This window comes from Populus euphratica, unplaced genomic scaffold (assembly GCF_000495115.2).
Source record: "Populus euphratica unplaced genomic scaffold, PopEup_1.0 scaffold338.1, whole genome shotgun sequence".
NCBI lineage: Eukaryota > Viridiplantae > Streptophyta > Magnoliopsida > Malpighiales > Salicaceae > Populus > Populus euphratica.
In genome coordinates, this window is record NW_011500228.1 from 211508 (window position 1) to 223758 (window position 12251).

Consider the following 12251-nt stretch of genomic DNA (forward strand, 5'->3'; position numbering starts at 1 on the left):
GATATAAATTTAAAGACATGTTGTTTACACATCTAAACTGATATATTGAAAAGAAAAAAAAATCTGATAAATTTATTTTAGATTGAAACACAATTAGATGATAACTTTGGGAAGCATACTCATTAATTTTACCTCAAGCATATATATATATATATATATATATATATATATGCAAGGCTTGATCTGAAACTACTTTAATCAACCTATTTAAATCACACGTAAGGAGATAATGGTGGCAATTATTTCAAGTAAAAAGTTAGCAATTGTTCCCTTCTTGCCTATCTACACAAATACAGAAGTACTTGTAAAGTCAGAAATCACAAAGATCGCTCGGCCATTGTTAGCTTGCTTGCTAGATGCCTAGGCACGCTCCTCTATGAGCTGGTTTATACCCTTCTTTTCTTGCTCCCCCATCAAAAGAATCCAAGGAGAGAGAAAAGGAGGAGAAAGTAGACACAAGATAAAGTTTCCACTGTTGGGACAAAAGTCGAAGCTTTTGCTAACTTGTCCCAGTTATCACATTTTCTTCTCCCTTTACCACTCTTTATATATTCTCTCTTAGACTTTGTTCATATCCTGTTTATCATCATCTAAATCTTAGCCTCAACAAGATATATTTAGAGAGTGTGCTCCATTTTCCCTCCTTTTTGAGAAAAAATGGTTAAACTAGGAGGTGTACTTGTTTGTATGTTGATTGTTGCCATGGATGTAGTAGCTGGTATTCTTGGCATCCAAGCTGATATTGCACAAAACAAGGCATGTTAATCCAACCCATAACATGTTTTTTTTTTTGATATATTAGTTATCTTTATATCTTATAGTAGCCATACACATATATACATATATATGACTCATAATTGCCATTTCATTTTTGTTAGTACAGGCTAAGCACTTGAGGCTTTGGATATTTGAGTGTAGAGATCCAAGCCAGGATGCATTCAAGCTAGGGTTAGCTGCAGCAGTAGTTCTAGGACTAGCCCATGTTATTGCTAACTTGTTTGGTGGGTGCATGTGCATTTGTTCTCAAGAAGAGCTCCAAAGAGCATCTCCTAATAGACAACTGTCTGTGGCATGCTTCCTCTTTACCTGGTAAGTGAAGTTGCATTTGATTCCAAGCTAATTACGTCTTGATTGTGTTGCTTGAACTAATCAGCTTCTCTGAGATCAACTATAATTAGTGGATTTGTTCAGTATTAGTGATTAAGCAATGAAGTTTCTACGTCTAATTATCTGGGCAGGATCATACTGGCTGTTGGATTATCCATGCTAGTGATTGGCACAATGTCAAACAACAAGTCAAGAGCCTCTTGTGGTTTCACACATCATCATTTCTTTTCGATTGGAGGCATTCTGTGCTTTGTCCATGGGCTTTTTTGCGTTGCGTATTACGTTTCTGCTACTGCTGCTGTTAGTGAAGAAAAGCATGGAGGCCATGCTTAGGCTTCTCTTTTTTCAGGGTCCCATTACTCTTACCTTTCATGATATAAAGAAGGTTTCTTAGTTTGAAAAGCTGTAAAATTTCTTTTAGTGCACATTGCATTTTATTATCTTATCGTCACCCTAGCTAATCGATGGAACATCTCTCATGTTCATCATGCCGGGAGATGCCTTGAGCAGACATGATCATCCCTTTTTTTTAAGGATGTATTAAACGTTTTTTTAAGGATGTTCATCATGCAATTAGGCAGTTTACGTATGTTCCTGACCAAATCATAACTCGCGATCCAGTAGGGTCACGGACTCACCTATCATTCATAGTTATAGAACATGTTCAAGGCTCATCAGGTCAATTGGGTGATCCACAACTCGTTTATTTTGTGCTAGATCATGTTTTGGATTAAGACAACATTGTTTTATGGTGTTTATTTTTAAAAAAAAAAAAACACTAAAATTACAGTATTTCAATGAATATTTAATAATAATAGAAAACAATTATAACTTGAAACTTACAATTCAATTCATACAACCTGTGATTAGATGTTTATGCCAAGTCAACCTTAAATTTAGCTCTTATATCTATGCCATTATTAAAAATTCCCGTGTTTATATTATAATATCAAGACCCAACTTTTTGATATATTCTATGTCTACTTGTAAGATACGTGAATTAATTATTAAAAAGAAAGAACTAATAGCAGTTGTGAAAACATTGTCGTGTAATGCATAAATTACTATTGATTGAAACAACATATTTATCGTTGTGGCCTTAGCTCATTTAAAAAATCAATGGCCTGGCTAATGAGGGTATTATCATCATTTTAATGGGACCTAATGGCCATTACCAAATTTATTTGGGCATATTAGTTTTTTATTTTACTTTGTTTTAGACACAATAAAATTATAAATTTTACCTTGGCTGAAAAAAAAAAACTAGAAATTAGCATTAAAGGGTTTTATGGTTTTACTTAATTCAAACAAGGTTATATTTCTTTGTTATCCAAATTAAAAAAAAAAAAATTCCCTTCAATTTAGGGGTGTTTTAGTATTGAATTAAAAAAAACTTTCCCTTCAATTTAGGGGTGTTTTAGTATTTTAAATTTGATTATTATGTTACTCTTAGGTTTCTTTATGGATGACAGGGTAATTATTAAAAAAAAAAATTATACTAAAAAAACTTGAAGACAAATATATAGTGGTTATAGGTTTTAAATAACATGTGTGACATCATTTGATGGTCGAAACCTTTATGGATGACAGGGTAATTGTTAAATAAAAAAATTATACTAAAAAAACTTGAAAACTTGAGGACAAATATATAATGGTTATAGGTTTTAAACAACATGTGTGACATCATTTGATGGTCGAAAGCTTATTTTCAAGATGGAGACATATGTGTCTTGACATACTCTCCATGCCTAGATAGCATGCGTGATTTAATTATTTTTAATTTGGTTAATGTGACTTTTCTTTTTTCTTTTCTCTCTATTTTAATATTAGCCTTTTAAAGTTTCAAAGCAATCATTGAATGATTTTTTTTAAAAAAATTAGTTATGGTTTTTTTATTATTTATTTAAAATAATTTATAAAATCTTTCTCTTCTCTCTATTTTAATATTAGCCTTTTACAGTTTCAAAGCAATCATTCAATGATTTTTTCTTTAAAATTTGGTTATGATTTTTTTATTATTTATTTGAAATAATTTATAAAATTAAAAATATTTTTTAATTTCATCATCGATAGTTTTTTTCCACTTATTAGATTTTGATTTTTGTTCTTTTAATTGTTTTTTTTATACAATTTCATCCTCATTAAGTTTCTTTTTCTATAAAACTTGATCCTTATTATTTATTGCTATTTTTTTACTTTGAATTTTTTTAATGATTTTGTTCTTCAATTTTTAATTGGAGAGATGTTTAGCTTATTGGTTTAATTATAGTATATAATTTAATGGATTGCATGTTTAAGAGATGAACTTGAGTTTACTAGGTTCACCCTATTTACTTAGGTTTTTTTTAATGCTTATTTTTTTCAGTTTCATCCTCAAGCATATTTTTATTTTTGGGTTTTTTTTAATGCTTAGTTTCATCCTCAAGCATATTTTTATTTTTATTTTTTTCTATAAAATTTTTAGTCATTTTAAAAATAACACAGGTTGCCTTGGGTTTTTGGGGTCTTTGTTAAATTTAGCTTTTTTAAAAAGTAATTTTTTATTAAATTAAATTAATTTATTTTATCCTTGAATATTAAATTGGTCAGGTGTTGAGATTTTTTATTGAGACCTAATTTAAAATTTAATAGATTATGAGTTTGAAAACTCAACTTGAATTTAAAAGATTTGCCCATATTTATTTTTTCCCCTTTCCTCGAGCACTTTATTTGTTCTATTTTCTTTCTTTTTCTTCCCTCATTTTCTATTGTAGTTTTTCCCCTTTTCTTGGTAATGAAAGGTTATCTCTAATTTGGTGAATGCCTCTAACCTAGTCTGGATGAATGATACGTCGTCCCTACTCTTTTCAGGGACATGTCGTTTATTGCTGTAGATGGATTTAGACCAAGACGGGAAATGGGTCTAGGGCATCGCGACAAGCCTTCTTCCTTGTAATTGGTCTGGGCTTTAGCCCCTTTTCTGCTTAAAAATGTACTCTGTTTATGCTGGGCTTTTTCTTAAAAAATTGTTAAGCTTGAATCCTCTTTATTCAATCAAAAGTGGAGGATAGCATTGCTATCAGGCCCATTTAAAAATCGGCTCGAAAATAATCTGAATTATTGGATAAATTTATGGATTATTTAGTTAATTTGACGAGTCAATGATATATTATATTAAAAATAATTTAACATGTTAGATTTAAACATGCCACAATTTCAATACAACTTTTATGGGTAAAGAAATTTTCCACAGAATGACAAGAAATTCATGCTTGGCGGATCTTCTTGGATGAGCAGGGCACCTGGAGGAGGAGGCACGCACACTTATCATGAACATGGAAGTCGCTCCCATCAGTGATGTATGGGCTGCTTGCTAACTACATCAGAATGTGGAGCTAGCTGAGATTTCAGTGGAAAATCTTTTTGGTATGAATTTCACCCGGTTGGGTAGCTAATTTGGCTAATCCACCATGCATGCTTCTGAGAAAAGATGGGACGATGCAGAAAGGGTGAGGGCAAAGGCAAGAGAGAAGGGACTAGTAAGACCACCAGGCTGCAGTTTTTGTTGAGTAAGAGAAGAGAATTTACTGGTTCTCAGTTGGCATAAATAAAATTAATGGGGAGGAGACAAGCGTGCTAATCAAGACGACTTCACAGCAGCTAAGAAGGCAGGATTCAAGCCCAAGACAAGTTCAGTGTCAGACAATGTTGAAGAAGTAAAGATGAAGATGCTTTTGAGAGCATTATAAGAAATTGGCCTGTTCATCACTAGAAACCTTCGGGAAGGTAAGAGTAGCCACTCTGTAATAGAACCGATCTCCAAGCTCTCGTGTTAACCAATTGTTTTATTATGCAGGATGTGTGCAGGTTCCACCGCTTTGAAGATGAATTTTGTTACTGCAGTATTTATTGGTGAGTAAACTTGCATAATGTGAGCCATATATAGATAATTAATGTGTATTATTTATTCGAACAGCAGATACATTGAAAACTCACTCATAGCCCTAGAAGGAATCCTCATTAACATTGAATGTTAGTTTGATTCCTTCACTCTCATTATTCTCTCTGCATTTTAACATGATTTCACTTGAAGAAAATGGATTTGATCCTGTTTATCAGACCACCAAGCAGACCAAATTGTCCAGCTCCATCAACCGGCATATCTGTTTGTTTATTCCATGGGAATGGCTTCAGCGGCTTCGTTGCATCTATGATATCGTCAATCGGAATCTGTGGGTTTGATCGTTCCAGCGGGCCAATTTCATGGCCATATTTGCTGGGGTCTGGGCAGTAATCCTGAAAACAAATATGAAGTTTGGGATTAAACGAGGACTTTTAAAGACTTCATTACTAAGCACTTTTCTTTCTTTCCCTTCCTATGTATTTGTGTAGGCACTGCTTACTTGATCAGCATGCATTTTCCTGACGAATGTCTTGAACAGGTTGAAATTCTTTTCTTCAAAGAGTTCATCATATAACCGAAGGTATGTCACCCCAAACATCCTCAGTTTAGGAGGACCCCACTTGTTGACACCATTAGGCCTGGCATTTAAAAGGATCTGATTGTAAGCTTCAGCATCGTATCTTGAAAGTGCGTTCTCACCTGCAACTTCAATCTTCTCTCTCCATGCTCCACTGAGGACCTGCACATGCGTAGGAAAATTATCAACTAATCATGAATACAGTACGAAAATGTGCACCCTTATCTACTTGTCATTCTTAAATTGACATCATATTCACCAGGGTTGTTAACAATGGTATTCTAAGAGGTTGTCAGAAATGAATGACAGGCATCTTAACCAGTCCAAGTAGGGACTGTGATTTAGAGATCTTGCCTGCTGAACTAGTTCCTGAGGTCCACTTTTAGCTTCTGCTGATTGTTCTGAGTCCCTCATCTCAAGACATGTGAAATTCATAATAGCATGATGCCTCAATAGAATCCTTGCTGCTGGCCGGTACCCATCTCTGTCTTTCAGGTTGTAGTATCCTGCAGTGAGCTCCGCAGCATGACTATGATGTTTATACCACCAATGCAGTCCAGATACCTGTTTTGTTTTGAAAATAGAACGTGGCTTTATTATTCTTTTTCTTCCTTCATTAGTTAAGAAAAGAAACAAGGTTACGAAATATACTTTAGCTGCTAATTTGACTTTACATCCCACAAAAGCTTTATTGGCTTCATCGAGGATATCATCTCCATGCATCAGCAACTTGTTGGAATACCAAGTTAAAAAGAACTTTCCCTTTTCAGTAAGGTATGTTCCATTTTGTTTAAAGAACTCTGTTGAGTCAGGTTTGTCATTGTATGTCCCAGCATCATCTGGCAATTCCCATTCAGGGTGGCCTGCATTTTTTGCTGCCTCTTTGAATTCTGCTTTGAGATATTTATCATAGCACTGCAGTTAAATATGAGGTAACATGCATTAGAGAAGACCGTATGCTTACTGATGAAATTTATCGTTCATAATTTGTTGTCAGAAGTAACTTAAATCAGTGGTACCTGAAATTCCCCAATGCCAGGAAAAACCCATCCTTGAGTTTCTGGATAAGAAGGATATCTTAACTCCCCTGCTGCTCCACACCCTACTTCAATATCTATTATCTGTCCAGCTTTAAGAAAATCCGCCATGTTCTCCCTGAAGCTTTTCATGTAGTCACTATACATCTAGATGGATCAACAAATTTCTTTCAGTGGCTAGGAAGTAAACAAGATAAAGGATCATAATAAACCAAAAGCTTTTTTATCATTTACAGACTATGGCTTAAATGTAAACATCAGGTTGACCAAATTGCATTCATCTGGTATAATGATTTATAAGCATACTTAAATCCTCTGACTTTACTGAAACAGTGTTTGGCTCCCTAATCTCCTTGGCTGCATCAATTGGCACTCCCAGGCGAGTTTTCCGGTTCATTTGGGGTGTTTTGGGGGGGCGGGGGGGGTGGGGGGGGGGGGTGGGGGGTAGTTTCCAGTAACTAGTACTGTTCAGTTCACTGCTAGGATAATTGAGCAGTGCTTCTGAAGACTATAGCACTCATCACCTAACTCCATTAATGAAAGCTTATCGATGGATATCATCTTGAACTAACATTAGCATGATCATTCGATGAGATCTGAGGTTGCACACACACATAGATAATTAGTTAATGTTATGTGCTAAACAATGCAGTGAACTACGGGGATTGGACTGCTTATCAAACTTACCTCAATGGCGGTCCGCCCACCAAAGAGAGGCTGGTGATCCACACCAAGGGAGAGGTACTCCTCGTTTCTGTTACCTGATCTATTGGTGTAAAAGATATCAGGATCTGTTTCTCCAATATCACGTACCCATTGGGGAATTGGGATGTAAACAACATCTCCTACATTCCCACCGCATTGGTGGAATGACATTATGGCTTGTATCTTTAGGTCACATTTGTTAACAAGTTCAAACAAGCTCCTATAAGCACTCCAATCATACTGCTTAGGGCCTTTGGCTTCTATGATCCCCCACCATACATCCACCATGACCCCATCAATCCCAGCTGCTCTTAGATCCTTAAGCTGCTTCTCGAGCTTCTCTCCACCTTCAAAAACGTTGTCAGCTGTAACCACTCCCAACTGTAAAGATATAGAAAAGGATTAGTAGCATCCAAGATTTCTGTTCATGATATATCTCAGTATGCATACTTGATATTTAATAGTGAGAGCTTTCTTGCTACTTACTGGGAGCATTACATAAAGAGGCACATAGTTTTGTAGCAGCTTTTCATCATACCTGCTTCCACCCTGCATTTTCCTTTGAGTGAGGGAGGGTTTTAGGATCTATATGGGAGTCTAGAAGTGAAGATGCTGTGCATTATGCTAGTTCAGTCATGCCCTTTTATTGAAGCATAAAGCAGAATACTATTCTGTGATCTTATCTTTGCATGTGAAACAGTGCATGTCCAGTGACGAACGAAAAGAGTGCATGTGTTTGGGGGATACAGGTGGGGTCTTTTGGATAGATAAGAACAAGATTTTTCCCTTTATCTTTATTCAAATCATATCCACAACAAGGACCGCTAGATCTTATGCAGAATTAGAAAGTATGCTTCGGACATGAAGGGCAGTAAAGTCATTTCAGTCTCTTGAATTTGGCCTCAAGTATTGCTGAAAGGACTTTTTATATGCTAAATATCGAAAACGTTCAATTCAAAATGCACCTACCACCAAAATATATCACAATCTTGCTGTGTTGTCATGGCCACATCTACTTAAATAATTGGTTGCTGCAATGAGATTTTTATTGAGGTTGATTTTGAAACTAGTAGTTACCGCACTTACCTCTGATGCTGCGGTGGAAACTTCCAATGCCACAGCTTGTGGTTCCCTTGCTTTACTTCTGGCAGCTCTATGTTTTACCCTTTTTACTAGTGCACTTTCACCTCGATAAATCAATGGCAGTTCCCAAAGGAGATGCCTGTGATGTAGCCTCATTTTCTCCCGCAGAGCACCTGGTGTTGGATAAATTATGCTTGTCATAATGACTACTGTAGTAGTAGTGTCTTTTACTGCTTATTACCTTGACAAAGTGATTGAACAAAGATTCTATGGCTACGTACTAATGTTGTTTGCTCGAGCAAAACATTAACGGAAAGCTAACATGAAAGGATGTAACGAATCGGTGAACGCTTGTTCTCGGATGAGAAAAACCCAGTTTCTTGTTTCTTATGTTGAATGGTTAAAGCAATTCTTGTTAAGTTTGTGAACATGGTGCAGCCCTTTTGGAGCTTCAATGGAGTCCTCTTGTTGACTGATCAGGAACAGAACATTGTAGTTCACTCATGCATGTAATCCCATGAGTGGCCAATCTCTTTTCTTCACGTTGTTAAATTACAATCGTCCATTTTTCTCTGGTCATATTATTTTTGCCTCATGATAGTTCATCAACTTGCTTCGAGTCACTGTCTTCTCGGTTGTCTGATAAGGAAGAAATGGGTAAAATGCTTTAGGAAAATATCATCAAATCAAAGGGTGGACCACGGAATTCAAGCGCACTCTTTGTCGTGTCATTTTTATCATGTCCTCTATCTCTATTATAAAACAAACAAATGCACTGCAAAGTGTGCAGATATTTAATTTCCTGAAGCAGAGCCTGGATGTGTCTGTGGATAAAGTACAAAAGGGTTGATTTTTTTAGAACTCTTGGTTCATCCTTGCAGCTCAACTAGGGTACAGGACGTTTTAGAAATATGATAAAAATTATTTTTTAGAATATTTTTTATTTAAAAATATATTAAAATATTTTTTAAATTTATTTTTAATATTATCAAGAAACAAAACCTAAAAAAATTACCCGTATGAGATCCCTGTGCAAGAAGCTATCTACTGCCTAAAGTCTGACACCAAGGCAACCTCAATGAATTCCTTCAACAAATGTTGTATGCTGTTTCTGGTTTTCAGATAATACTAGCTTTTTGGCTCACATACATGACGCCGCGGATTTTTTTTTTTCAACATTAAAAAATGGTAAGCCATTAGAAAGTCAAAGATTTGGTTTATAATAATTGAATTACTTTCAAAATATTTAATTAATAATTGACATAATTTTTAATAAAATATTAAAATAATAATACATTATATGAACTTGAGTAAACAATAATTAATAAAACTCGTAATCTAAAATATAAAATATAAGATTATAATCAAAACATGGAACCCGCATCCAAATAAATTAAAAAATCCAATTATAATGAACCAAATATCAAAGATCGAAAGTGAAAAAACTCAAATTAAAAAAAAAAATAACTTGAATAAACTTATATAAGTAGTTGGAGTAATGCTACGAGTAAGACTAAATTTTTCTATATGTAAGAAGAATAAAGTTAGGATGATACTAGGATTTTTAAAAAAATATAAGAAATTTAAGACTTGGGTAAGTGAGATGATTCGATTTAATAAGTTTGGTCAATTTAATAATATTAAATACCTAGCAAATCTATGTGAATATTCTAAACCTGAGTTCCAAAATCATAAAATGTGAAATCTTAGACTTAAGCTCAAAAGCTTCATGCCCAACCAATTTAATATTAAAGAAAAAATTAAAAAAATCAATAAAAAAACTTTTCCAAGCAAATAAAAAATAGTAATAAAAAAATAAAAATTAAGTTCAAGAGAAAAAAAAATGAAGGTGGATCAAAATGCAAAAAATAATTTTATAATTCACCTAAAATAAAATAATTACAATTAAAAAATTATGAACTAAATCTGAAAAAAAATGGCACCTATTGATTTTTTTAGAGATGATACGCAAATCAAGATAGATAAAAATAAAGAAGGAAAAAGAAGAAAATCAAATTAGTATAAAACTAGACAAAAACACCATGCACATTCTGTTTAGGAAGGAAGAGGATGTTGAGATGAAATGAATGACATAGCAAAACAATAACTTTGACCAGTAGAGTCAATCGCACGTGCCGCCCAAAAATAATAAAGTGACTGACATGTGTAATGCATATATCAACAACTTTTTTTTATTGTGTTCATCATATTATTAGATTGCCCAATACTACATAAAAACATTTATGAAATTATAAAAAAAAGTCCCTAAAGTCATGCTTTGATAATTTTATTTTCAAAGGCAATTGAGTTATTATGTTGTTTTCTAAAAAACAAAAAACAAAAAATGATTTAAAGCATAGTTAAGTGCTTTTTATGTTTAATGGTTTTCAAATAGTTTTACCATGCAAAATTATGAAAAAGATCAAGGTGCCCTTAAAAATTCTAAAATGACAAAATAAACCCCATAAAAATACAATTTTACACCAAGGCCAATTATACCTTTTTTTTTGTAATTTCCAATATTACAGTACTTTTGCCACACTATTTAGATTTTTTTGTTAATTAGAGATTATAATTAATATAAGATGTATTCTTTGCCTCCATCTTTATTTATATCATAAAATGAAGGTATAGCTTTAAAATTTGAAAATATTGGATTTAATTTAATTTTTTTATTGATTTTTATTAAATTTAAATTTCATTGATTTATCTTAAATATTTCATTTCAATTAAAATCTAGTTATTTAGATCCTCATTGAGCATTTATAAGTAAATAATTAAACCGCTTAACTCATAATTTACAATTTCATTCAAATCCTACAAAATACATGTCAATATAACCATCCAACATATACATTGGAATTAGCTATGTATCAATAGAATCTAATAATCTAATATAGCATATATTAAGGAGGTATTGACTCAATTTATTTTATACCCCGTTTATTTGCAGGAAAGTTGTTTTCTTTTGGAAAGTGAATTCCGGGAAAGTGAATTTCAGGAAAAATGAATTCCTGAAAAGTAAAGTATTTTCCGATGTTTGGCAGTGTTATGGAAAATGAACTGGAAAACACTTTCCAGTGTTTGGTTATGTTATGGAAAATGAACTGGAAAATAATTTATTAATATTTTATTTTTCTCAAGTTTATTAAAATAATAAGGAATAAATCTTACAAATTAAAAAGTTGAATAATAATGAAATTGAAAAAAAAAAATTCATAAATTATCTCAAATAAAATAAATAATAATCAAAATAATAAAAATAAAATCTAAAAAAAATGAAGAAATTAAATAAATAATAATTAACATTTCATAAAGTATTTAAAACACTTTCCTAAAAACCAAGCCAAATTTTTTTTGACTAAAAAATATTTTCGTTGACCAGAAAGTGTTTTCCGTTGACCAGAAAGTGTTTTCCATTGACTGAAAAGTGTTTTTTGTTGACCGGAAAATGTTTTTTGTTGACCAACTTTTCTAATAACAAACAAACACAGGAAAATTTGGAAAGTGGTTTCCCGAAAACTGTTTTCCAGAAAATAAACATGGGCTTAATAAATAAATTCAACCACAACTTTAAATATGGAGTTTAAGACGATCAAGTAAAAAAATGATATTATAAGTCACAAAACTATAATGAAATATACAATTAATCAACATTTATCAAATTTGAAGGAGAGTCAAAACTAATCCTTTTATTTTTTTTATTTTAAAAATTCAATCTGGTGTCTTAATTACAACAACTATGTGCTACGGAGGGAAAGCGACAAAAGATCTTCACAACTGTACTTGCAATTCTCACCACCGTTGTAAAAAAATCACACAAATGCTCCGATGACGGCTATGATTGTCACCACCCACA

At 33.0% G+C, this 12251-nt stretch overlaps 2 protein-coding genes across 3 annotated transcripts; one reads left to right on the plus strand and one right to left on the minus strand.

The window, feature by feature from the left end:
• The first annotated feature begins 325 nt into the window (after positions 1-325).
• On the plus strand, positions 326-1616 carry LOC105112410 (uncharacterized). 2 transcript variants are annotated; one of them, XM_011008109.1, is made up of 3 exons: positions 326-460; positions 884-1089; positions 1239-1616. In XM_011008109.1, exons 1-3 carry the CDS (start codon positions 377-379, stop codon positions 1438-1440), a joined length of 492 nt encoding a protein of 163 aa, XP_011006411.1. In that variant the 5' UTR covers positions 326-376; the 3' UTR covers positions 1441-1616. The 2 variants fall into 2 exon arrangements, with proteins under 2 accessions (XP_011006411.1, XP_011006410.1); XM_011008108.1 differs by lacking the exon at positions 326-460 and adding an exon at positions 474-756.
• Positions 1617-5027: 3411 nt separating this feature from the next.
• Positions 5028-7987, minus strand: LOC105112411 (beta-amylase-like). The gene is made up of 7 exons (XM_011008110.1): positions 7796-7987; positions 7292-7690; positions 6587-6751; positions 6219-6482; positions 5922-6131; positions 5490-5729; positions 5028-5382 (listed from the first exon to the last, which is right to left on the minus strand). The coding sequence occupies exons 1-7, from the start codon at positions 7862-7864 to the stop codon at positions 5170-5172; spliced, it is 1560 nt and encodes a 519-aa protein (XP_011006412.1). The 5' UTR covers positions 7865-7987; the 3' UTR covers positions 5028-5169.
• Positions 7988-12251: the final 4264 nt, after the last annotated feature.

Excerpts from the sequence above, each read along its gene's own strand:
- LOC105112410 (XM_011008108.1), top strand. The coding sequence starts at position 658 with ATGGTTAAACTAGGAGGTGTACTTGTTTGTATGTTGATTGTTGCCATG. Across the intron at positions 757-883 it reads CTGATATTGCACAAAACAAG|GCTAAGCACTTGAGGCTTTG; the intron begins GCATGTTAATCC and ends TTGTTAGTACAG. Across the intron at positions 1,090-1,238 it reads GCATGCTTCCTCTTTACCTG|GATCATACTGGCTGTTGGAT; the intron begins GTAAGTGAAGTT and ends TTATCTGGGCAG.
- LOC105112411 (XM_011008110.1), bottom strand. The coding sequence starts at position 7,864 with ATGCAGGGTGGAAGCAGGTATGATGAAAAGCTGCTACAAAACTATGTG. Across the intron at positions 7,691-7,795 it reads CTCTTTATGTAATGCTCCCA|TTGGGAGTGGTTACAGCTGA; the intron begins GTAAGTAGCAAG and ends ATATCTTTACAG. Across the intron at positions 5,383-5,489 it reads GGAAAATGCATGCTGATCAA|GATTACTGCCCAGACCCCAG; the intron begins GTAAGCAGTGCC and ends ATTTGTTTTCAG.